The following is a 24,024-nucleotide window of genomic DNA, read 5'->3' on the forward strand; positions in this document are numbered from 1 at the left end:
AGTGGCCACTATGCATTGCCCCTACCACCCATCCATAAGCACTGGGCTGTGTCCCAGGGCACTGCCCTCACGGCAACCCTGGGCAGCACGCACTATGGGCTCTCTTTTAGATTAAAAAAGAAAGTTCAAAAAGCTTGCTGAAGTTACACCACTAATGCACAATAAATGCAACATTTGAACTCAGATCTGCCTAACTCCAGAATCTGTTTCTGCTATACCCCCACTCCCTGCAAACCATGACAGTAATCTGGGCGGAGGATTAAAACGATCACAACCAAATAAATGTGTAGAGCGCTGCTGTCCAACAGAACTTCGGCAGTGATGGAAATGTTCTCCATCTGTGCCGTCCAGAACGGGAGCAGCTGGCCACAGGCAGCCAGTCACAAGCAGCCAGTGAGTGGCCATCAAGAAATGTGGCCAGTGTAACCAAGGGATTTTAAATTAAAATACTTGCTTGTGGCTAGAGCCTAGTCCGCCGGGCAGCACAGGTGTAGAGCATTAACTGATCGGCATCCGCAATTTTCTATTGTTGAAAACAAAGGCTCGTTTTGAGCCCTTTGAATACTTTGAATATGTCTAAAGTTTACGATTTCAAAACAGCACTTTAAGTGAGAAGGGTTGGACTATTTTTTTTTAATGTTTATTTTTGAGAGAGAGAGACAGAGACAGACCGTGCGCAGGGGAGGAGCAGAGAGAGAGGGAGACACAGAATCCGAAGCAGGCTCCAGGCTCTGAGCTGTCAGCACAGAGCCTGATGCGGGGCTCGAACTCATGGAGTATGAGATCACAACCTGAGCTGAAGTCAGATGCGTAACCGACTGAGCCACCCAGGCGCCCCTGGTTGGACTTTTTTTTTTTTTTTTAAATGAAGAGGCACACAGAGAAAACACGCATAATGTCCTACGTAAATTAGAAGACTACACGTTGTAAATTTCCCAGCTCTGTTTCTTTTTTGATCCAAGAAACAAAAACTACAGCAAAGACTACAGCACTCACTGATGAAAATAAAAGAGTTTTTCCTTGGAGAGCCTATGCAGCCCAGTAAACAGGATGTCAGTTTTATGGGATCTATTTGCTCTCACACTCTGGAGCTCTGTGACCCAGCCAACGGTGTCACAGACACTGGCAGAACATGTGGTGAAAAGAGTTGGCCTCCCCTCACGGCTGGGAAACTGGTGGTTTGCACCAGGCTGAAGGTGTGCAGGCAGTCATGTTTATACAGGAAAGAGAACATTCAAATCTGAATTTGAAAAGATCCGCTGGCTTTGGGATGGAAACCCCTGCCACCACCAGAGGGCAGCATGGCGCATATTATCCGCAACCTGGAGACCAGGTGGAAGGATCCAGGGCTCCTTAGTCAGGAATCCACAGATTCAAAAACCGGGCGTTTGGGGCGCCTGGGTGGCTCAGTCGGTTGGGCGTCCGCCTTGATTTTGGCTCAGGTCACGATCTCACAGTCTGTGGGATCAAGCCCCGCATGGGGCTCTGCGCTCACCTCACAGGCCCTGCTTGGGATTCTCTCACTCTCTCTCTGCCCCTTTCCTGCTCTCACAACACAGTGTCTCTCTCTCTCAAAATAAATAAATAAACATTTTTTAAAAATTAGAAGTAAAAAAACGGGCATTCTTAGCTGCAACAGAATACATATGTGAAGACCACAGATCTAAAGAAAACCACGTCTCACACTGTTTGGATTCAGTTGTTCTCCACCAACTTGGACAGAGCATGGACCACAAGTGAGAAAATCGGAAAACACACAGGGATGCAACGAAAACGTATAAGTGCATAAGGACTTGATGTGGGGCATAGAACACTCCAGACCCCCTGGGCTCACCTCTGTTGTGCCATCCCAGCTCATCTCCCCTCCCCCAGCGCTGAGCCCCCCAGGGCAGGGACCCTCCAGCAGTCGCACCTCCGATGCCCGGCCTATACGGGCAGCTCAGAAAACCACGTGTGGGGCTGCGCCGAGCAGGGAGCCAGCACACGTGTCCCTGTCACATTCTGGGCCACCATCCATCCACGGCACGTTGCTCACCATCGGGAAACTGAGCTTCTGGGTGATCTCCCTGTAGTCGTCGTTCCTCTCCTTCACCTGGGCCTGCCCAGCCGTCAGGTGGCTGCACACGAAGCAGAGGCTGGTGCTGTGGAACTGGAAGCGGATGCCCACGGCACCCTTGTTCCCCGCCTTTCCTCCCATGCCGGTCTTCACCGTGTCAATCGCCACGTCTCTGGAACACAGAATGCACACGGGTGGCGGCTCCTTAGCGGTTAAGAAGGACAAGCGGAAACCTGCTTTGCTCCAGAGAAGAGCTGGGCGGCAGCCTGGGGCTTGTGGCTCAGAATCTGTTTAACCACATCGTCAGTGGCCAGGCCATGTGGTGCCCAGCGCACCACACTCTCCTCTCCCTGCTGACGGCTGCCTCCTGGGAGGCCTGGAGGACCGTCTCCATAGCCCCAACTCTCAAGCGCCCTGCACTCACAGAACCACTCATGAAGCTGTCACTTCCATGCCCGCTTTCTGCTTCTATGCCTGCGAAGCAGCACCGGCTTCCCCACCCCCGGCCCACACCCGCAGCCTTCCGGCAAAGCACGGGTGCTGCAGTCAGGTAATCCACGCATGTTAAGAAACAGGAAACATCCAGTTATTTGTGCCCGGCTGGGTAGGCGGTTTCCATGCAGACTCCAGCTCGCATTCGAATGCCAGCCTGCAATTCCTACGAGTGAGTGTGTGGGTCCACGGGACTGTAGACTGAGGCACACAGAGGTCTCCCCTGCTCCCTGGGACCAGCAATCAGCAGACAAGGTGGCCAAGAAGCAAAGGAGTTAAACAAGCTAAGGCTGAAGGAGAGGCTGGGGACCCTGGGCGGCATCTGGGAAATCTGGAGCTCCCCAGCACCGCCCTCTCTCGTGGTTCATCTCTAACCTCTACCCTGACCTTACCTTCACTGACTTTTACCCACTCACTTTGGACACTGCCCGACTGCCAGAATGAACAGTCAGGGGGACACGGACTTAAAGATTTTCTGAGCATCATAGAAGGGGATTACGGGCACAGAGCCCAGTCTTGCTCTCCAAGCTCTGCCAAGGGCACGCCTCCTCTCCTCTAAATACACAGAGGTGTTCACCCAGGTAGCAGGAAAGGTTCAGCCCGGCAGGGGCGGTGAGAAAGACTGGAGGGAATGCTATGGACGTGGGCGAGACCCGGTAGCAATGGGAGGTTATGAGTCATCGAGGGAAAAGGTGAGTTCCTCCCAAACTTTACAATACACACGCACACATGTACACATGCATGCACACACACACCACACATGTATACATGCGTGCACACACATATACACACACATACACACTCACACTTTCCTAAGAGGACACCCATTTCCTAAGTGTTCTCTTCCTGACATTTACAAAGCTGTCACTTTAGGGACATTGCAATGGGGTGACAGTGGGAGAGGCTTTCTGCCCACATGTCTTATTTAGAACTCTTTTAAAGAGCTGGCATTTCCTGATGGGTTACTCAGCTCTTGGTCAGAGGCTTCCTGTCTAAAACTTCAACAAAAAATCCCTTTCCTTGCACAAAACTGAGTTTGGGAGACAACAATCACTCTTTCTGAAAGAGCTCAGCTTCCTGACCTGGAAGGTTCCCACTGTGGCTTTTTAGTCACCAGACAATATTCTATTCAGCCCAGTTTTTCCTTGGGGGGTTTGCTACATTGATTTAGAATAATGGCAAGTCCCGAACCTGGTGCAGGAGGGGGGAGGGGGAGGAAGTCCGAACAAAACACCGAGACCAACAACCCCGTGTCCCCCAGATGTTCATTAACTCAATGTTCTTACCTGATGAATGGGACATGGTATGGACGTACAAAGATATACAGACAGACGCCCACCAGCTGTGCCGAAGTCAAGAGAATGTACCTATGAGAGCGTGAGATGGCTTTCTGCAGCTGCTCACCCCACATCTTCCTGTTGGTGGTACTGGAAGAGAAAGAAACACTCTACCGTCTGCTGGAGATGGGCCCTCCTACCCACAAACTCCTCCAGCCCTTAGTTTATTCTTTTTGTACAACTGGTGTCATGCTGTCCCCATTCCCATGTTAGTTCCCTGCCTCAACTCCTGCATGGACTATCTGTGTATTTCTGGTTGTACCATACACATCACAGCACACGTCTCACCCCACCCCCTCCACCTAAAACCCAATGCAGTACCTCGCTCATTAGAGCTGCACAGACCAGGTTTTATTATTTGTTCAGAAAAGTCCTTGAAATAAAACCAACAAAGAAAAAGTCCAGTTGACCTTACAGAAAACATTAATACAGTGATTTTCTTTCCTTTGCATCCGGTGGAGGGAACAGAAACACCGTCTCCCTGCACTTACCCTTCTCACCTACCCCAGGAAAGGTGAGTCAGCACCCTTCCAGCCTGGCCCTCAGCCCACACCTTCCAGGTGCCCACATGCCAGCTCACAGCATGACTCAGCCTCCACACACGGCTGAGAATATACAGCAATACCACGCCGTCCTTCTATTTCCTTAATTTGCAAAGAAAGAGGAATTGGAGGTACACATCTGTGTGTGGAGAAGGAATGCAATCCCAAGTATCTACACATCCAGGGTCCCAGGTTAGCGGACGCCGAAGCAGGATGGCCCAGAACCCCGCTCCTAGCCAGGCCCCTGGCTCAGGAAAGCCTCGGGTGAGTTTCAGGGTGCCGCCTGCACCCCTCGTGCCTGGATGCTCACCTGGCATTGACGATATTCCCTGCGCTCAGTTCCACCATCTCTTCAAACCCCACGGCAAATATGTCAGCTGGGCTGTCATCATCTGGGGGGGAAAGGCCGGAGGTGAAGGACAATCAGACGCAACAAGGCAAACTTGCGGGTCAGCAAACTCGCGGGGCACCGCGTTTGCCTCTTTGAGCCCAGGTGTGCCCCGGGTCCGGGTGCACGCGTCCTGATGACTCAGTGAAGCTTCGTGTGGAGCCCCACCTTCCCTCACGTCCTGCTGTGCACGTGGCCTTTCCCTGTCTACATCCTGGGGCACGTTACTGACCCCTCCAGACCTCTGTTCCTTTCTTTGCAGAAGAGAGAGTAACCACCATCTCACAAGGAGTTGTGAAGCATCCATCAGATGGCACGTGTGAACTACCCACTCCACCTGGCAGGTGGTAAGGGCACCATCCTGTCCGTCTCCCTTCCTTCCCGGTGACCAACACGTGCATCAGGCCCAAAGGCATGTGGGGACGTCACTGTCTCACACTTGCCTGTGTCCCTCAGTACTTTTCACAGTGCTGGGCCCAGCCTTGCCGGTTATGACTGACTGATGTGGCCCTTCCTGCCCCAGGGGACTGTCATCTCGGTGGTTGGAGCACGGCAAACCCTGTCCAGCTCTAGGTGGTGACGGCTGAGGTCTGCTACCGAAATGCACTCTACAGGGCACACAGCCAGCCATGGTGCTGCTCATCCGTTCTCTCTGGGTCCCCGTTAACAGGGAAGCTGAGGCTTTAACACGACCCCTGCCACATCTCTCCAGTGCCCCCCTGCCACCTTCTGCCACTTGGCTCCTGAGCCATCATTTCAGGCTGTGGTTCAAAGCGCTGCACAAAGGGACACCCTGTGCTCCCTGACGCCATCGGGAAAGGCCAGGCTGTCCACTTCTTTCCCTGTTGGCCTCACAGGGCAGCTTGGAAACTTCAAGCTTGACTGGCTTAGAGCTTCTCTTCTTCGTTTAAAGAAAAACAACCCAATTCCTCTGATCTGCTGGCGACAGTCACCACAGCCCCTCCTCCCTCCTGAACCCGGTGAGTTTTTCCGGTTTGGGGGAGCTGCTGAGCCTGCGTCCCAATAATATGCCCCGCAAAGTGACAACAGCTTGCCGTCCCCACCCACCCTGCCAGCTGGCAAACAAAGAGCCATTTTTTGAAAAGGGGGAGGGAAGTTCTAATGTCTGCAGCACTTATGGGGGGGCCTGCTCCGGTGGGCATTCTGAACGGTCCCCACCGACACAAGAATCCCAGGACCCCCGAACTGTGCGCTCCAGCTCTCCTGCACCTCGAGGCAGCAAGCGGGGTGCCGACCGTGCACGTGATGGTTGGGGGGGGGGGTGGGCTCCAGGCACCTCTCAGGGCCGCTGTGGAGAATGAGAGGCTCTTACACGTCCACAGAGAACCGAATCACGGATCTCTTGCAGAATCCAAGGAAGCCTGAAAGAGCCAGGCCTCCGCATAAATGCTGACTGCAGAAAATCATTGATTCTCCCAACCCTGCAATTCTGAGGCCATCCAATACTCCCTTGCATGATGTAAGACACAAGGTGAGGCACCCAACTTGGGATTATTGTATTCCTAAAAGGCACACAAATTCTTTTGCAACTGCTTAGAGCGGATATGCAGACACAGGTGGCTGGGGAGAAGGCTGTGACACACGTGCTTGGTCAGCAGCAACACGACCCGTGTGCCTGGCTCTGGCCCAGCTTCCGACGGCAACGTGGCTCCAGGAGCCACATGCTCCTCCTCACAAGAAGGTTCTAGTGAGCGAGACCCACAACTGCAAAATCTCTGTATGTGAAGAGAGAGACTCCCCACTTCGATAGCCCTTCCAAACACGCGGAAAAGGGAAGGCGTCAAATAATTGGCCAGGTGTGTTCTAGAAAGTTAGACCACAGCACTTTCTAACGTTTCTCGGGAGTGAGAGCACCAAATACCAATTCTCAGGAGGCACCGGCTGCGGAAAAGGTCAAACCGAGGCCCTCGTGGTCGCGACAGCTGCACGCACTCACCTGGGGACCCTGCCAGGCCCGAGAGCTTGGGGGAGTCCAGCAGCCAGTCGGCCAGCTCTGCCGTCCCGAGGAGGTTGCTCCTGAACTGCTTTCCTCCATTCACGTTCCAGGTCCCCATGGCGATTCGGATCCGTCTGAAATGTGTGAATTCCGACTGGCGCTCTGCCATGGCTCTCAGGATCCTGGGGGTCACTGTGAGGAGGCACGAAAGGGCACAGGTGTGTGCACTGCACAACCACAGGTGTCCTCCAGAAACCTGGAAGGAGCTCCCTGTAAGGGACAGACGGCCGCAGGTCCTACAGATACCGGCCAAGTGTGCTCCTCGAGAAGATGGTGAGGGGCTAAGGCCACTATAGACACCACACTTCCCTTTGGCATCTTTTAAAAGTTTGTTTTGCATTTTGAGAGAGAGAAGCAGGGGCGGGGGGAGAGAGAAGCAGAGGGAGAGGGAGGGAGAGAGGAGCCCAAGCAGGCTCCACACTCAGTGTGGAGCCTGACGTGGGGCTTGACCTCACGAACCGTGACATCACGACCTGAGCTGAAACCAAGAGTCAGATGCTTAACCGGCTGAACCACCCAGGCAGCCCTCCCCTATGGCATGCAAACACAGGATCAGACACTCCCTTCTCCATAACCTTTACTCAACCAGAGCCCCACAGGCTAAGGCATCAGACCACAGGAAATCTCAGCCTCAGCATTCCATCCATAAGCCAGTGGGGACATAAGCAAGGGGACACTGCAACCTGCCATACTTTGTTATTTTTTTAATGTTTATTGTTTGAGAGAGAGAGCACAGAGGAGGAGCAGAAAGAGAAGAGGACAGAGGATCTGAAGTGGGCTCTGTGCTGACAGCAGAGACCAATATGAGGCTTGAACCCATGAACTGCAAGATTATGGCCTGAGCTGAAGTCGGATGCTCAACTGACTGAGCCACCCAGGTGCCCCGACCTACCAGGCACCCCAGCCTACCATACTTTAAATGCATACGTATTAAACTTGGAATGTCTTAGCCCATCTTTGCCTTTTCCACCTTCCAGCCCTCAAACCTGAGATGTTTTGTTTACCTCGGACTCAAACCCTTAAAAAAGCACTACTCTGAACCACATCCACCCTCTGGATATCCACAATAGATTCCATTTTTTAAACTAGTGACTTACAGCAAATTTAAGTCATACCTACCTATCTACTTAATAAGACTCTGTGCTACTCAGACCTTCTGTCAGCTTTGGCTGAGCTCACCTTATTTCTAGGTCGATACAAATATCACCTTGGCTATTTAGAGTCAAGGGGGCGCCCCTATGGAATCATGAAAGCAGCAAAGGGCTCTGAAACCATTTTAAACATGGGCAAATTAATTTTCCAAAAATGTCTAGAACAAAATAAACGTTTTTCTAAAGAAAAATGCTAGGTTCTCCCCTTCTTCCCCACTAGCTCCATAGCATTTACAGTGTCCAGGGAATAAGAGACCATTAAGATTTCTTCAAAGAGGGGCACCTGGGTGGCTCAGTCAGTTCAGCGTCTGACTCTTAATTTCAGCTGAGCTCACGATTTCATGGTTTGTGGGTTCGAGCCCTGCATCGGGCTCTATGATGGATAACAGTGCTGAGTCTGCTTGGGATTCTCTCCCTCTCTCTCTCTGTCCCTCCCCTGCTTGCGCACTCTCTCTTTCAAAATAAATAAAATTAAAAAATTATTTTAAACATTTCCTAAGAAACCTCTGGTTCATTCATTTGTGGAAGCTAAAAACCAACCAAAAAAACCCTAAAAACCATGAACTGACAGACACAGAGAACAGACTGGGGGTTGAGTGGGATGGGGGGGAAAAGGTGAAGGGAGTCTAAAGTTCCAGTTATGAAATCAGTAAGCCCTGAGACATAATGCACAGCAGGGCCACCATAGTTAACACTGTGCTGCATGTTTCACAGTTGCTAAGAGAATAGATCTTGAAGGGTCTCATCATAAGAAAAAAATATTTTTTTGGTAACTGTGTGCAGTGATGGATATTAACTAGACTTACCGTGATCATTTCACCATGTATACAAATAGCAAATCCTTACGCTGTACACATGAAACATGATGCCATATGTCAACTGTAGTTCAACTAACAAATAGAAACGTCTAGCTGTTGATAGAAGCATGACGGAGTTGCCCTGAGAGGAGGTGTCCTCATCCCTGGAGACAACTACTTCTCCATCAGTTCTCCAGGGTCCCGGGGCCGTAGCGAGCAGGAGGCCCCCCTCACTGGACACTCCCTGGGACAAATGATACCTGGCGATGGGACCAAGAATCCACGGGGGCTGAGAAAGGGTTTCTGGCAGGAGTTAGCACTCAAAGAAGCTGACACCTGTAGAATAGAACACGGACTCCTCCAGCATCTTCTCGACTTTTCCTTTCCTCTTGGCTCGGAAATATAGTCTAAACTAAGAAAGTACAGGAGTGGGCTCCCACTCAAGGCCAGAAAGAACAGGCTCCCAGGAAACACGGTGACAGCTGGTATCGCATTCGTATTTTGTATATCCCTGTGCCTCAGTCATGCCAGGACCAGGTACCATTGAACTAGAGTCCATACTTATAACCCAAAGCCCACCAGAATTATTTAAACTGTCCGATTCTAAGCTACTTACCCTCCTGCCTTTCCTGCAGAAATCCCAATAAAGAAACCCTCAATAAACCTCTGTATTGTATGCTCTCCATATCTAGGACCTGAGAGTATAATAACATTATTTTAATCCGAGGTAAAATTGGTATATAAGTCTCAGGTGTAAAACATTACAATTCTACATCTGAATGCACCACACAGTGACCACCACCAAAAGTCTCATTACCAACCATCACCATACATTTGACCTCCTTCACCCATTCCCCTACCCCCACCCCCTCTGGTAACTACTGATATGTTCTCTGTTTCTATAAGTTTGTGTTTTTTATTTCAGATTCCATGTGAGTGAAATCACATGGTATCTGTCCTTCCCCATCTGGCCTATCTCACTTAGCATAATATCTTCAAGGTCCATCCATGTTGTTGCAAATGGCAAGCTTTCATTCCTTTCTGTGGCCAAGTAGTATTCCAGTGTGTGTGTGTGTACCACATCTACTTTATCCATCTATTGATGGACACTGGCTTGTTCCGTTATCTTGGTTATTGTAAATAATACTGCAGTAAACATAGGGGTGCATATATCTTTTTGAATCAATGTTTTTACATTCTTAAGCTAAATCCCCAGAAGTGGAACAGCTGGATCATATGGTAGTTCAATTCTTAATTTTCTGAAGAATCTCCATACTGCTTTCTATAGTGGCTGCACTAATTTACATTACCACGAACAGCATACAAGGATTTCCTTATCTTTACAACCTCTCCAATACTTGCTGCCTTTTTGATAATAGTACGACCGGTGTGAGATTATACCTTATTTTGGTTTTGATTTGCATCCCCTAGTAATGAGTGATGTTGAACATCTTCTCATGAGCTGGTTGGCCATCTACATGCCCTCTTCAGAAATACTGTATGTCTATTCAGATCCTCTGCCCATTTTCTTTCATCTTTCATGTTTGGTTTTCTGTTGTTGAGTTGTAGGAGTTCTTTACATATTTTAGATATTAACCCTTATCCAATATAGGATTTACAAAAATCTTCTCCTCCTTAGTAGGGCTGCATTTTCATTTGATGACAATTCCTTTCACTGTACAGAAGCTTTTCAGTTTGATGTAATCCCTTCTGTTTATTTGTGCTTTTGTTTCTCTTGCCTTTGGAATCAGATCCTACACACACACACACCGAGGAGGCTACCACCTGTTTCCTTCTAGGAATTTTATGTTTCAGGTCTTATATTCAAGTCTTTAATCCATTTTGAGTTGACTTTTGTGTATGGTGTAAGACAGTGGTCTGGTTTCATTCTTTTGCATGTGGCTGTCCAGTTTTCCCAACACCATTTATTGAAGGGAATGTCCTTTCTCCATTGTATGTTCTTGGCTCCTTTGTCACAAATTTCCTGTCTGTATATGCATGGGTTTCAATCCGGGCTTTCAATTCTGTTCCACTGTTCTGTGTGTCTACTTTTATGCCACTACTATGCTGTTTTACTATAACTTTATACTTTAGTTTGAAATCAGGGATCTTGAGATCTCCAGCTTTGTTCTTCTTTCTCAAGATTGCCTTGGCTATTTGAGGTCTTTTAGAATTATTTGTTCTAGTTCTGCGAAAAATGCCACTGGAATCTTGATAGGGATTGCACTGACTCTGTAGATTGCTTTGGGTAGTATGGACATTTTAATGATACGAATTCCTCCAATCCATGAGCACAGAATATCTTCCCATTTATTTGCCTCTTTTTCAATTTTGTTCATTAGTGTCTTAATAGTTTTCAGAGTATAGGTCTTTCATCTCCTTGGCTAAATTTATTGTAGGTATTCTTTTTGATGCAATTATAAACAGAGCTGTTTTCTTAATTTGTCTGATAATTTATTGGCTTATAAAAGCCTGAAGATTTCTGTATGTCGATTTTGTATCGTAGTACTTCACTAAATTCGTTTATTAGTTCTAACAGTTTTTGGTGGAGTCTTTTGGGTTTTCTATATGTAGTATGTCATCTGTAAATAGCAACTGTTTTATTCTTCCTTTCTAATTTGGATGCCTTTTCTTCTTCTTGCCTAATTGCTGTGGGTTAGACTTCTAATATTCATTGAATAAAAGTGGCAAGAGTGGGCATCTTTGTCTTGTTCCCATTCCCAGGAACAAGAGTATGTTGTTAGCTGTGGGTTTGTCATACATAAGCTTCGTTATGTTTAGGTAAATTTCCTCTATACCCATGTTGTTGAGAGTTTTTATCAGGAATAGATGTTGAATTTTGTCAAATGCTTTTTCTGTATCTATGGAGATGATCAACACGATTTTTATCCTTCATTTTGTTAATGTGGTTTATCAGTTGATTGATTTGTGGATATTGAACCACCCCTGCATCACAGGAATAATCCCTCTTGATCAAGGTAAATTACCATTTTGATGTGTTGTTGAATTTACTCTGATATTTTATTGCAATTTTTTACATCAGTGTTCACCAGTGATACTGGCCTGCAAGTGTGTGTGTGTGTGTGTGTGTGTGTGTGGCATCCTTCTCTGGTTTTGGTATCGGGATAATGATGGCCTTATAAGAGGAGTTTGGAAGTATCCCCCCTTTTCAACTTTTTGGAAGAGTTGAAAAGGATAGATATTAAGTCTTATCTTCGAACATTTGGTAGAATTCACCAGTGATGCCTTCAGGTCATGGACTTATGTTTGTTGGGAGGGTTTTTTATTTGTTCGTTTTTAATTTTCAGCCACTCTATTTTATTTTTTCAAATCTCTATGCCCCACAGGGGGCTTGAACTCACAACCCTGAGATCAACAGTTGTATGTTCTACCAACTGAGCTAGCCAGGAGCCCCTTTTGGGAGGTTTTTGATTATTGATTCAATCTCCTTACTAGTAATCAGTCTATTCAGATTTCGTATTTCTTCATGATTCAGTCTTGGAAGAAGGGCATTTATCCATATCTTCTAGGTTGTCTGATTTGTTGGCATAGAATTATTTGCAATAGTCTCCTGTGATCCTTTGTATTTCTGTGGTGTCAGCTCTAATTTCTCCTCTTTCATTTCTGATTAGCAACCTTTTTCGTGCATGGTCTAAGCTAAAAGTTTATCGATTTTGTTTTATCTTTTCAAAGAACCAACCCTTAGTTTTATACATCTTTTCTACTGGTTTTAAATCTCTTATTTCATTTATTTCCACTCTTTTATCATTTCCTTCCTTCTACTGACTTTGGGCTTCATTTATTCTTCTTTTTCTAGTTCCTTCAGTTGTAAAGATAGACTGTTTGAGCTTTCTCTTGCTTCCGAGGTAGGCCTGTATTGTTATGATCTTTCCCCTTAGAAGTGCTTTTGCTGTATCTCAAAGATTTGGGTGTGTTGTATGTGTTTTTTGTTTTGTTTGTTTATTTTGGTGTCTAGGTATCTTTTGATTTCTCCCTTCCTTCCTTTGCTGACCCATCATTGGTTTTTCAGTAGCATGTTGTTTAATCTCCACATTTTTGTGTTTTTTCCCCAGTTTTCTTATAACTGAGTTCTAGTTTCATACCATTGTGATCAGAGAAGATGCTTGATATGATTTCAATCTTCTTGAATATATTAAGACTAGTTTTGTGGCCTAACATATGATGCATCCTGAAGAATGTTCCATCTATACTTGAGAAGAATGTGTTCTCTGTTGCTTTGGGGTGGAATATTCTGTTTATGCCTGTTACGTCTATCTGGTCTAATGTGTTAAGGCCATTGTCTCCTTATTCATTTTCTGTCTGGATGATTTACCCATTGATGTAAATGGGGTATTAAAGTCCCTTGCTCTTTCTGTACTGCTGTCAAGTCCCCCCTTTAGGTCTGTTAATATTTGTAGATCTTAGAGCTTATATGTTTGGCGTGTATATACTTACACGTGTTATATATCTTTTTGTTTAATGGACCCCTTTATCATTATGTAATACCCCTTCCTTGTCTATTATTTGTCTTTGTTTGAAAGTCTCTCTTGTCTGCTAGGAGCACAGCTACACCAGCTTTCTTCTTGTTCTCATCTGCATAAAACGTCTTTCCCCATCATCTCATTTTCAGTCTACAGGTCCCTACTTCTGAGGAATAAACTCTGTTTTTTCCTGAGCCTCCTCTTGCGGCTGCACATGACTGACCGTCTCATACAAGAATACAAAACACAGCTGCAAGCAGTGAGGCTGAGGTCAGGGCCAGAAGTGCACGCACAGAAGCTCAGCTCAGGGGAGTGTCACTACCTGCCATTTGAGATTGCACGAGGAGGAGGGGGAAGGGCTGGCCAGCACCCCCAACACACATACTCCCTCTGGGCAGCAGGGCAGCTGGCACCTCCATACAGTGGAGTGGGAACCCTCTTACCCAGCAGGGCCGTGTTGTCCAGGAGTACCCTTCCTCTGTCTGCAGACTCCTCGGTGTAGACATCCCCCACGAGCAGCAGCTTGATGGCCTCCTGCTTCACCCCGTCAAAGAAGTTGGACTGGATAGTGCGAGACACGGACCGGGCCCCGTCCTTCAGCTTCCCCACCTGCCGTGAGCCAGACCACAGGCTGTGAGAGGGATCCGTGCAGGCCCTCCCTTGCCCCCTGTGGTCTGCCCCTACCTTAGCCTTCCCTTCCAGGGCCCGGCTGCCCGTGAACATCTTGCTCAGGCTGTGCCCATTCAGAGACCACATGGCTTTGAAGGACTCCACGAAGCGGTCAGCAATGGGCTTGGAGTTCAGCCCCAGGCTCTCGAGCTGCAGGTGGAGAACCTGGGTGGCAAGAAAGGGACAGGTGTCACTGTCTGCTCACCTGGAAGCTCCTGGCTGCCACAGCTGCCTCGGGTGACTTTCACCAGGCATTATCTCAGGGAGCTCCTCATTTGGCAGATTCTGGGTCACCCTGTGCCCTCTAGAGACTGAGGAATGCTCACAGCAAAGAACGGGACTTCCCACCACAACTCACCCTATTTCGTCCAATTTTGTCTTTATCATTCCACCAGCCCTCCTCTGGCTCCCTTACTCCTGGCCACCTCCCGATGCCCCACCCCTGAGCAGCAGAGGGGTGGTGAGCGAGCAGGGAGAGCTGGCAGGCAGCAGTGACTCCACCCCTCCTCCCAGCAGTGAGCCAGGAGAGGTCGCCCAGGCACTGGGCCAGCGGGCCATGGGACAGGCTCTGGTCTCCCTCCCAGGCTTCCGATCATCTCAGCCAGCCTCACGCTGCCCCTGCCAAACTGTATGCACGGTAATTGTGACACAGAACTACTGTTTCTCAAGGTGTCACCTGGATCTCTGTGCCACCATCTCCGGGATGCATTCCCAAAAGTGTGCCTACAAATGGGATGAAGGCATGCTGTGAATGGGCAAGCCAGCCACCCAGGAGCACCTCTCGGATGCCTGCCACATCTCTGCCCCACCTCCTCACAGGTAGAAAGTTAACCCAGTGATGTCACCCTCATCTTGCTGATGGAAGGCATGAGGCATGGCCAGGGTGGCCCGAGGGGCTTCACGACACAGAGACAGACCTCGAGTGCAATAAAGCTCTGCACGGTGTTGGTTCGGTCCAGGCAATCGAGACAGTTCATCCGCAGCGTGCCTTTCTGAAAACTTAGGAAAACGAGAAATGCAAATGGTTACAAGTTGTGGTCAGGGGAACGACAGCCATAGAACAATGGCCTGTAGACTCCCAAACAAAATGGTACCAGGAGTCACCTATTCTAGTGGCCCCCCAGAACCCCCGGCATACACCCTGAGGGACCCCAGCACCGCTGGAGTGGCACGTACCCTCTCAGCAGTCTGCACACCTGGGTCATTATAAAATACGCCAATTCTCATCATTTGCCATAGTTAGGTTCCAGAAAGTTGCCGTGAACAATTCGTGCATCGTACCATTGGCAGATCAGCAAACGCTGAACTACTGCTTCTAGAAGAATGCGGGGTGAGGTTCCCCCGAGTCTCTGTTCATACATCTTTATCAGATGATCGACATGTAACCTTGTTTTATGTGTATTTCTGTGTAAAGCCACCTTAATACAGATCGTCGATCCATTAACCCTGAACTCGCAGCCAACAGCACATAACACACCCGAACACGGCTTCTCCATCACACGTGTTTCCCCCATTCGGCACATCACAGCCTTCCTGCGCTCGGGAACACCGGGCGGGCGGCGCTTGCTCCATGTTCGGGGGCCATTTTCAACAGTGAAATCACCAATAAGATGCATAAAAATGTGACCATGTGGCACTAAACAGACCACAGAAAGGACACTTTCTAGTAGAAGTGCTGAAGCAGAAGGCATAGCATCACCTCACACCCTGAGTGACTCCAATTCTTCACGGTTCGGAGCAGGTCTGTGATGACCGTGATGGGGCCATAAGGATGGATTTGGGGGGTTACAAATAAATTTTAGCAAGTGGACAAATCTGCAAATACAGAATCTGTGAAAAGTGAGGATCGACTGCATTGTGACTTGAGGAAAGCAGGCTTCCTTTTTCTGCTCAGCTCTGAGCAGGAAACTCCAGACCCCAGTGTCCTCGGGCAACGGGGCTCGTGCCAACTGTCCCTTTCACTCATGTGGGCTTTCATCAGTTTGGGCAATAAGTTCTTTTTCTTTTTTTTTTTTTTTTAATGTTTATTTGAGAGAGTGAGTGAGTATGGGGGAGAGGGGTAGAGAGGGTAAGAGAGAATCCCAAGCAGTCTCTGTCCTGTCAGCGTAGAGCCCGATGTGGCACTCGAACTCACAAACCATGAGATCATGAGCTGAGCTGAAATCAAGAACTGGACGCTCAACTGACTGAGCCCCCCAGGTGCCCCTCAATGATACGTTCTATGGTCACCATAACTCTATGTTTCAACCTAGTCCATTTATTAATAATTTATTTTGCCAGAAAACCATGCTTCACCATCTTCTCACAAACCTCAAGAGCACGTTCTGAAGGTGGGAAGGCGAAGGATGTGGCTGGAACCCGGGACCCCCCCACATCCCTGAGGCTGTGCTCCAGGAAACTGCAAGGGCAGCTGAGCAGCAAGGGGGGCGCCCAGCCCCGGAGGCCCCCGGCCACTCCACTAGTCACCAGGCGGGAGCATGAGGATGCAGGTGGAGACTCACCGTGGACTTACATTCTCGCCCTTGGTAAACACACCAAAGTCATCCCAGTGGAGCTTCAACTGGGGCCTCAACAGGTTCTCCAACTTCTCTAGCTTCCCTCCTTTGGCAAGGTGATGGAAGTCAAAGTTTATCATAGGCGTGTCGCCAGCGTGGCAAGAAGCCCAGAGCAACTTCTGAAAGTGGAAAGGGAAAGGGTGGCAGGGGAAGGAGGGAAGGAACACAGTGACAGCACAGCTGGAGCCATGTGGCTCCCCAGGGCACTCGCTCGAGCACACGGTTTAGCTTTAAGGCATATGGTGGACCAAGCCGTTCATCAGTCCTGACCCTGAGAGAGAGGAACAAAGACTTGGAGGACCATACCACACAGAGCATCTTGCCTGCAGAAGGGCAGAAGGTCCACCCTGGGCAAAACACAGCCAGAGCAGGTCTGGCTCCGTGGGGCAGCTCACAGCCCTGTACTGACATCACCCTCCCGCAGGACTCTTGGGCGGGCGCTGATGATGGAAGGACCACTCTGTTCTGCAGGCACCCAAGCTCCATGGGCCCATTAGGGACAGGGAGGCCCAGCAGGCTGTGGAGCTCATAATGCAGCTCCCTGTTGCCCTGGTAACCAGTCCCATACTGACAAGTGAAGCCTCAGGTGGGTGGGCTCAGAGGTGTCCAGTTCTCCCGTCAAGGTCCTCTGGATCCCCGTGAAGGGAGGTGCCTGAGGCACAGCCCAGTGAAACTTCAGGATGGGGGTGACCGGTGGCCAGGGCCAGTGGGCCCAGGCTGGCACCTGACCTGGAAGGGAGGCGGGGCCAGAGATGGGGACACATAGCAGGTGGGCTCCAGGCAGCTTGGTGCTCCCGACCGAGGCCTCTCTTCCACACAAGGAACCTCCCCGGCCACTCCTTGGCTCTCTCGAGAGTCCCGTGATAGAAGATGAACTGGGTGCCTTGCCAGAGCACCTGGTCCCCGGTCAGTCCCACCCCAGGCCCTCCTGTGTAGTTTCAGGTCAGGCTTGTCCAGAGAGTCTAATGACTCTGAAAGACTAGAAGGACTTTAAGCCTTCCAACTCGAAGTGCCCATCCACTGTGAGCCAGAATGCCAATCAGTGTGTGGCTGCGAGCGTCGGGAAAGTCTGGCTATGAAAAAGAAATCAGCCGAGCTGACTAGCATACCTCTTAGCGACTTTACATTTTGGAGCGAGCATCGTGGCCAGTTGTGGCCTGAGGGACTGCAGGTTACAAGCTGGCAGCCGGTGCACGGGCCTCGGGGCTGAAGGAGCCACAGCTCTATGTGACACCGGCCGGTCACCTCCAGGTGGCATCCACCTCCTCCCTCCTACCTGCCCACCAGCCCGCCTTCCTCCTGCTGGGCCACTGGACCACGGCTGCCTCCAGCCCCGCTAGTGACAGAGGAGCCCGTCAGCAGGGGGCACTTCCATCAGCTGACGGGAGGATGCTGAGGACGTCCTCTCCCCACAGCTCACGGCATAAAGGGAAAAGAGATTCTTGGGTTTTCCCTTTTTCCCTTTCCTTAAAGTAAGCTGCCAACGTTGCTGCCAAGAGGGTAGGGAGGGGGGACAGCTCAGCAAGCTTGTTGCCAACAGCTACACACTAAACAGGAAAAGCAGGTCTGGCCAAATGAAATTGGCCACCAGAAAGTCTGATCTGAGCACATGGCTTTTCCAAGCAGAGTGAAATGAGCACCCGCTGGGGTTCAGCTCCTACCGGACAGAGGTCAGGGGTCAGGAAGGCAGCAAACACCACCTCCCATGAGGCTTCGCAGGAGGAGAGGTCCGATTTCACTCTCCTGATATGTGGCTTCCCTGCCCTTGGAACAACCAGAGGGCTTCTCTCCGTGAAGTGAGGGACATGGGCCACTGAGAAAGGGGCATGGAGGTTGCCCACGGCTCATTCTGGAACTTTTCACGTAGTAGACTGAATACACACAGGAGCTCTGGGAACAGAAGGCCCCGTTTCCTTCCCTGGGTAGGCCCCTCCCCCTTACACCAGCCCCAAAAGTGCCCAGACAGCCTCAGGGAGCCCGTGGGGAGCCAGGCAAAGGAAGCTGCTTTCTGGGGCGGCCCAGACAGGGATGGGAGATTTGAAGGCCGAAGTTAAGCAGGAGGAAATCATGTAAGATTCCCTGCTTTACACTGAGTGGGAGCCCTTAAGAGCTCCACCGAGTGCCCCGCAGGTGTCTGGGTGAGCTCGCCAGGAGGCACTGACCAGCAGCAGAGCCAGACCAAGCAAGGGAAGGGGAGCTCAGGCGCCCTGAGCAGTCAGGGATTGCGGGGCGAAGCCCAAACGTGTGCGGGTGTACGTGTGTCCAAGAGAACCAGGCAAAGGGGCCTGGCTATGCAGAGCCCTCAAAGCCCCAGTGTGAGTCTGGAGGAAGCACAGCTGGAGGAGGGAGATGCTTTGTTTTGACTTTGAGCAAATTCTCTAACCATCAGTTCATAAACATTAAATTTCGTACATCAGGAGCCCAAATCACCTAAGGCTATAGAGCTGATGGGGGGAAAAACTCCCAGACGCGGCGAGAGCAGTGCTATTGTTCCCAGTCCAGCACAGAAGCTTGCCTCTGAGCAGGGGCCCCTCACCTCCCTCACCCAACACCCCCAGGGCCTTTACCTTGAAGGCTCTGTTGAGCACCTCCTCTCCGCCTCTGCTCCCCAGCAGGTTCACGACCACTTGCTTCCCATACTGCTCCTTCAGAAGCACCATATGCCTACAACGGAGCAGGGTGGCACCGTGAGCCCACATCACCAGGACAGAGGCTGACGTCTCCACCCTCGAGGGGAGAGGGTACAGGAGGGACCTGCATGGCACTAGAGGTCAGGGCTGAGCTGTTCTCCAGGACACAAAATGGGTGGGGTTGGGGGCGGTGCGGGGAGAAAACCAGTCTCTCCCAGCCACCAACCCCACTGTCAGGGACAAGCTTGTCTACCGTCTGTTTGCATGAAAGGCTCGGGCCAAGAAGAACTTACAGCACATCAGACTTCTAAACAAGCAGAACGCTAGACAGAGGATATGCCGCACTTCCTGTAAAGTACCCCCGTTAAATCTAGAACAGCTAACACAGCTTCATAAGGGCAACATGCACATCTGTGAAATTAATCTCTAATTTCACTTGGTACCTTCCTTCTCTAAACCAGAAAAGCTGGTAGGAGGGCTGTTAACCTCAGTGTTTTTTATCTAAGCACATTATATTTCATTATGTTTAACCCAAACAAGAAGGCACAGTAAAATTTCAAGCTTTAGGAAAATATTCATAGATCAAGGACTTTTAAAAATACAAATGTTGAAATACTGGGGAGAGACTAATATTTATCCTTTATTACCAGCTTTTGAAAAGTTAACTTTATAATCTTAATCATGGTAGGAATGCTTAAATATAATTAAAAAAAAACACAGGGAGAAGACAATGCAACAAGCAGATGTAAACTGTATTTTCCTCGTGCAGTCTTTTGCCTAAATATGGAAAAAAGACTAGACGATGATGGCACACCACACCGTTAAAAGTGGTGGAATTTTACGTGACTTAAAATTCGTTTCTTCCTGGGGCGCCTGGGTGGCGCCGTCGGTTAAGCGTCCGACTTCAGCCAGGTCACGATCTCGCGGTCCGTGAGTTCGAGCCCCGCGTCGGGCTCTGGGCTGATGGCTCGGAGCCTGGAGCCTGTTTCCGATTCTGTGTCTCCCTCTCTCTCTGCCCCTCCCCCGTTCATGCTCTGTCTCTCTCTGTCCCAAAAATAAATAAACGTTGAAAAAAAAAATTAAAAAAAAAAATTCGTTTCTTCCTTATACGTTCTTGTATTTTCTGAATTTCTAGGGTATGTTTCTTTTATAAACCCATTTTAAGTTGATTAGCACAAACGAACCAATGTTAGCCCAATAAAGGAAAAAAATCCTCTCATGCCAACTTCGAGGGATAGCACAGTATAGTAGAATATGGATCCTGAACGGGGCAGTTTGAATTTAGGTCATCTGCTGACTAGCTAAGGGCGAGCTCCTAGCTCCATGTGTGGGAATTCTCTAGGGATGCTCCTGGCAGCCCTTCCCTCCCTGCGATCCTCAACTGCCCCCCCAACTCCCACCCACCCGAAGAGGTGTGGCTCCATCAGATTGGCGCGGTCAGGGCCGCCGCACAAGCCCGGGCTCTGTCCCCAGGGCGTGCCACACGGCAGCAACCCTGGTGAAGGTACCAGAAGAAACGGGATGTGCGTGGCTCAGCCCCTCTGGACTTTCCTGAGTCTGCCTGCCTGGGGAAGCCGTGTCCCGGCCGGAGGTCAGACCCACGGAGCCAACGGGGAGGGGCCTCTGCTCTGGTGGCAAGTCTGAGCTGCCCAGCTCTGCCGGTCACGGAGTGAGCACCGGTGATTCACGGCTGAAATGTGCGGAAGCCCACAGTGGCCACGCGTGCAAGCTGCCTCCCACAGTGCAGCTTGTCAGAGATCAGGCTGGCGTGTGACCCCTGCCCCCCCACCCCCGCCCCACGCAGGGACTGCACCTGCGTCTCAAAGGATTCCAAACCCAGAGGTGGATGAGAAACGATATCGCTCATCATTCATGTCAACAGCCCAAGCACCATTGATTAAATTATTCATCCCTTCTGAGTGAGTCCTTTGTACCATAAAGCTAATCCTCCTCCTGCAAAAAATGGTTTTGAGCACTAAAAGAACAAATAAAAGTGACAAGCACAGCGCTTGGCACATAGGAGTTGGGTTTTCTTTCCTTCCTTTTCATTTTGAAGCAGGATAATACACTGATTGGTGAGAAGCTAAGACTCCCCTCAGGGCTCCAGGGTGGGGGGGGGGAGGGGAGCCACACTAAGGCCAGCAAGACACTCAGCCTGGCCTCCCTGCTCTGTGCACCCAGGGTCCTTCCCCTGCCTGCCCATCTCACCGTTGAGTGGAGTTCTGTGGAAAACTTGGGGTGGGGGGGGATTAGAAGTCAGGCTGGTTTCTGTTGGACAGCATCTTTCTCATATTGAGGGCAGAAGCGAGGGGACGGCAATGTCCACCTACAACTGCAGATGCGGGCAGCTCCGGGCAAAGACTGGGAGGAAGGAGCAGGGGTCCAGTGTCCCGCACGGGTGAGACCCAGGCACCGCCCCCAGAAAAGGGTTAATACTTCCATCCAAACTCTACCAGCAAGACAAGATCCCCTTCAGGCCCACACAGCCAAAGGACCCCACTTCCCTCCCACAGACGGCAGATGGGCAAGAGGCAGTAGTGAACAACCTACTGAACGGTACGGCACCGGCCACAGGTATTCTCTGGGGCTAAAACTACCCACGGAAAGGGGATTTGTGTGGGGGCAGGTGGGGGCATAAGGGATTTACTCTGGACCAAGCACATCACAGAACAGAGAAATTCCTGAGAGCCCCCTGATGTGCCAGAGATGGGGGGCACCTCCAGGGACCCATGGCCCAGCTCCTTGGGGGGACCCCCAGCACCCACTGAGGTGGGTCTGCTAGAGAATCGGATGCCCGCGCTCCCCATGCGACTGAAATGAGTGCATCGGGGCAGCACCCAGCGTGAGGCCAGGCAGCTCCTGCCCCGGCCCCTGCCCGTGAGAACACACGGTCTCAGCTGCCTCTTGGCCAGAAAGCTTTAGGAAGAAAGCCTGCAGTCAGCCACCTTTTCAGTGGCAGCTGCTGGTCAAAGGGCCTACAGTCTTTTTTTTTTTTTTTTAATATTTATTTTTGAGAGAGAGCATGAGCGGGGAAGGGGCAGAGAGAGAGGGAGACACGGAATCTGAAGCAGGCTCCAGGCTCTGAGCCGTCAGCACAGAGCCCGACGGGGGGCTCGAACCCACAAACCGTGAGACTATATGACCTGAGTCGAAGTCTGATGCAACCAACTGAGCCACCCAGGTGCCCCAAAGGGCTTGCGGTCTTGAAGGGGCTCCTGTGAGAAAAGAGGGGGTTTATCCTCTCGGGTATACACACTACACTAGCAGGATTTAAAAATGCTGAAGTTGGTGTAAATGTTCTTAAAATATATGCATGTTTTTTAAAAGCACATAAACACAAGGCTTTTGAAACAAGCCCAGCATGCAGGTGTCTTCCTTTCTACTTGTGGTCAGCTTGGGAGGAAGGACATTTCCAATTATGTTTTCCATTTCTGAAGAACACTGAGTGCAGATCAGTGTCTCCTCAAACAACTCCATGCACACAGTGCACAGAACACGTTAACAGTGTTCTGAACACAGGCAATAGCATTTTCATTAGCAGACTTCACATGTCCTCAGAGGGAAAGCCTGCTGGTTGTGACGCACCCATCAGGGGTCAAGGTCGGGCTGCTGTTACCCGTCTGCAGAACACAAGAAGGGTGCACACAGACTGAAGGTCCAGGTGGAGATTCAGGCAGAAGGATTAAAATGCTTTAAAAAATCGCTCCTGGAATTTTTATGACATTTACTAATTTTTTAAATTAGCATTTAGATCAAAATTGCAAATATCTTAAGAAGCGATTAACTATTTCAAATACAAGTTATGGTTTAGGTTAGCGATGGCTGTTCTTAAGCAAGTTGTGTAACGGTCCAGTTTGTGGTTCAGAAAACAAACTCCAGGGGCACCTGGGTGGCTCAGTCGGTTAAGCATCTGACTCTTGATTGTAGCTCAGGTCATGATCTTGCGGTTTGTGAGTTCGAGCCCTGCGTCGGGCTTTGCGCTGACCGCGCGGAGCCTGCTTGGAATTCTGTCTCCCTCTCTCTGCCCCTCCCCTGCTTGTGCTTTCTCTCTCTCTCAAAAATAAACAAACATTAAAAAAAAAAAAAGGAAAATGAAATCTCTATCTGCCAAATGTTTTTCTAGAATGCTATGTAAAAAGCTAATAGTGAAATCCTTAGTAGTGGGAATTGGAAGTTAGAATACTTTTTAACTTCTCACTTTATACCTTCTATATTATAGCTTTTCAAATCTTGAAATATAAAAAAATTTTTTAACATTTATTTATTTTTGAGAATGAGAGAGACAGAGCATGAGCGGGGGGAGGGGCAGAGAGAGAAGGAGACACAGAATCAGAAGCAGGCTCCAGGCTCTGAGCTGTCAGCACAGAGCCCAACACAGGGCTTGAACTCATGGACTGTGACATCATGACCTGAGCCAAAGTTGGACACTCAACCGACTGAGCCACCCAGGCACCCCTGAAATATATTACTTTTAAAAGAAAAAGCAGCAGCTACAAATATCCTATAGATTATCCCTTGTTAACTAGGACAAAGGAATAAAGCTTCATTAAGAAGGAACTGGGCAGATAAAATAATTGCCAAGTGTAACCTCAGTATTAATGAACTTTCAGGGAACTCCGAGAGTCACTAAATGTCCCATTCTGTAAACTCCCTTCTTGCGCAAAGAACCAAAGTAAAAGGCAGATGCAGGTCCGGGGTTTGGGGCGGCCCCCTCCCCCTGCTGTCCCTGTGCCACTGTCTGATGGGGCAGGGGGACAACTCCCAAGGATGGTCCCAGACAACCCTACCTGTCGAAAGCAGGGGCATTGGCTTCTAGGCCTCTATTGAGTCTCAGATGATGAGAGCCAACCTAAAGCAAAGAGAAATAACATTAGTGATTCCTCCCGTTCCATGAACCTAGGAAGTGATG

General features: G+C 49.7%; 1 protein-coding gene across 5 annotated transcripts in view; it reads right to left on the reverse strand.

The window, feature by feature from the left end:
* SYNJ2 (synaptojanin 2) overlaps window positions 1-24,024 on the reverse strand; it is a 105,086-nt gene that overhangs the window by 23,029 nt on the left and 58,033 nt on the right. For 4 of the 5 annotated variants that reach the window (XM_027056550.2, XM_053222032.1, XM_053222033.1 and 1 more), the window contains exons 6-15: window positions 23,903-23,964; window positions 19,053-19,149; window positions 16,432-16,604; window positions 14,848-14,929; window positions 13,946-14,095; window positions 13,705-13,870; window positions 6,773-6,964; window positions 4,738-4,819; window positions 3,835-3,975; window positions 2,036-2,228 (exon numbers count right to left, since the gene is read on the reverse strand). In XM_027056550.2, the coding sequence (XP_026912351.2) occupies window positions 2,036-2,228; window positions 3,835-3,975; window positions 4,738-4,819; window positions 6,773-6,964; window positions 13,705-13,870; window positions 13,946-14,095; window positions 14,848-14,929; window positions 16,432-16,604; window positions 19,053-19,149; window positions 23,903-23,964 (1,338 nt within the window). Of the gene's footprint in view, window positions 1-2,035; window positions 2,229-3,834; window positions 3,976-4,737; window positions 4,820-6,772; window positions 6,965-13,704; window positions 13,871-13,945; window positions 14,096-14,847; window positions 14,930-16,431; window positions 16,605-16,791; window positions 19,017-19,052; window positions 19,150-23,902; window positions 23,965-24,024 lie in introns of those variants that run through there. The other variant, XM_053222035.1, reaches the window with a different exon arrangement.

The sequence above is a fragment of the Acinonyx jubatus genome, chromosome B2, assembly GCF_027475565.1.
Source record: "Acinonyx jubatus isolate Ajub_Pintada_27869175 chromosome B2, VMU_Ajub_asm_v1.0, whole genome shotgun sequence".
NCBI classification, from domain to species: Eukaryota; Metazoa; Chordata; class Mammalia; order Carnivora; family Felidae; genus Acinonyx; species Acinonyx jubatus.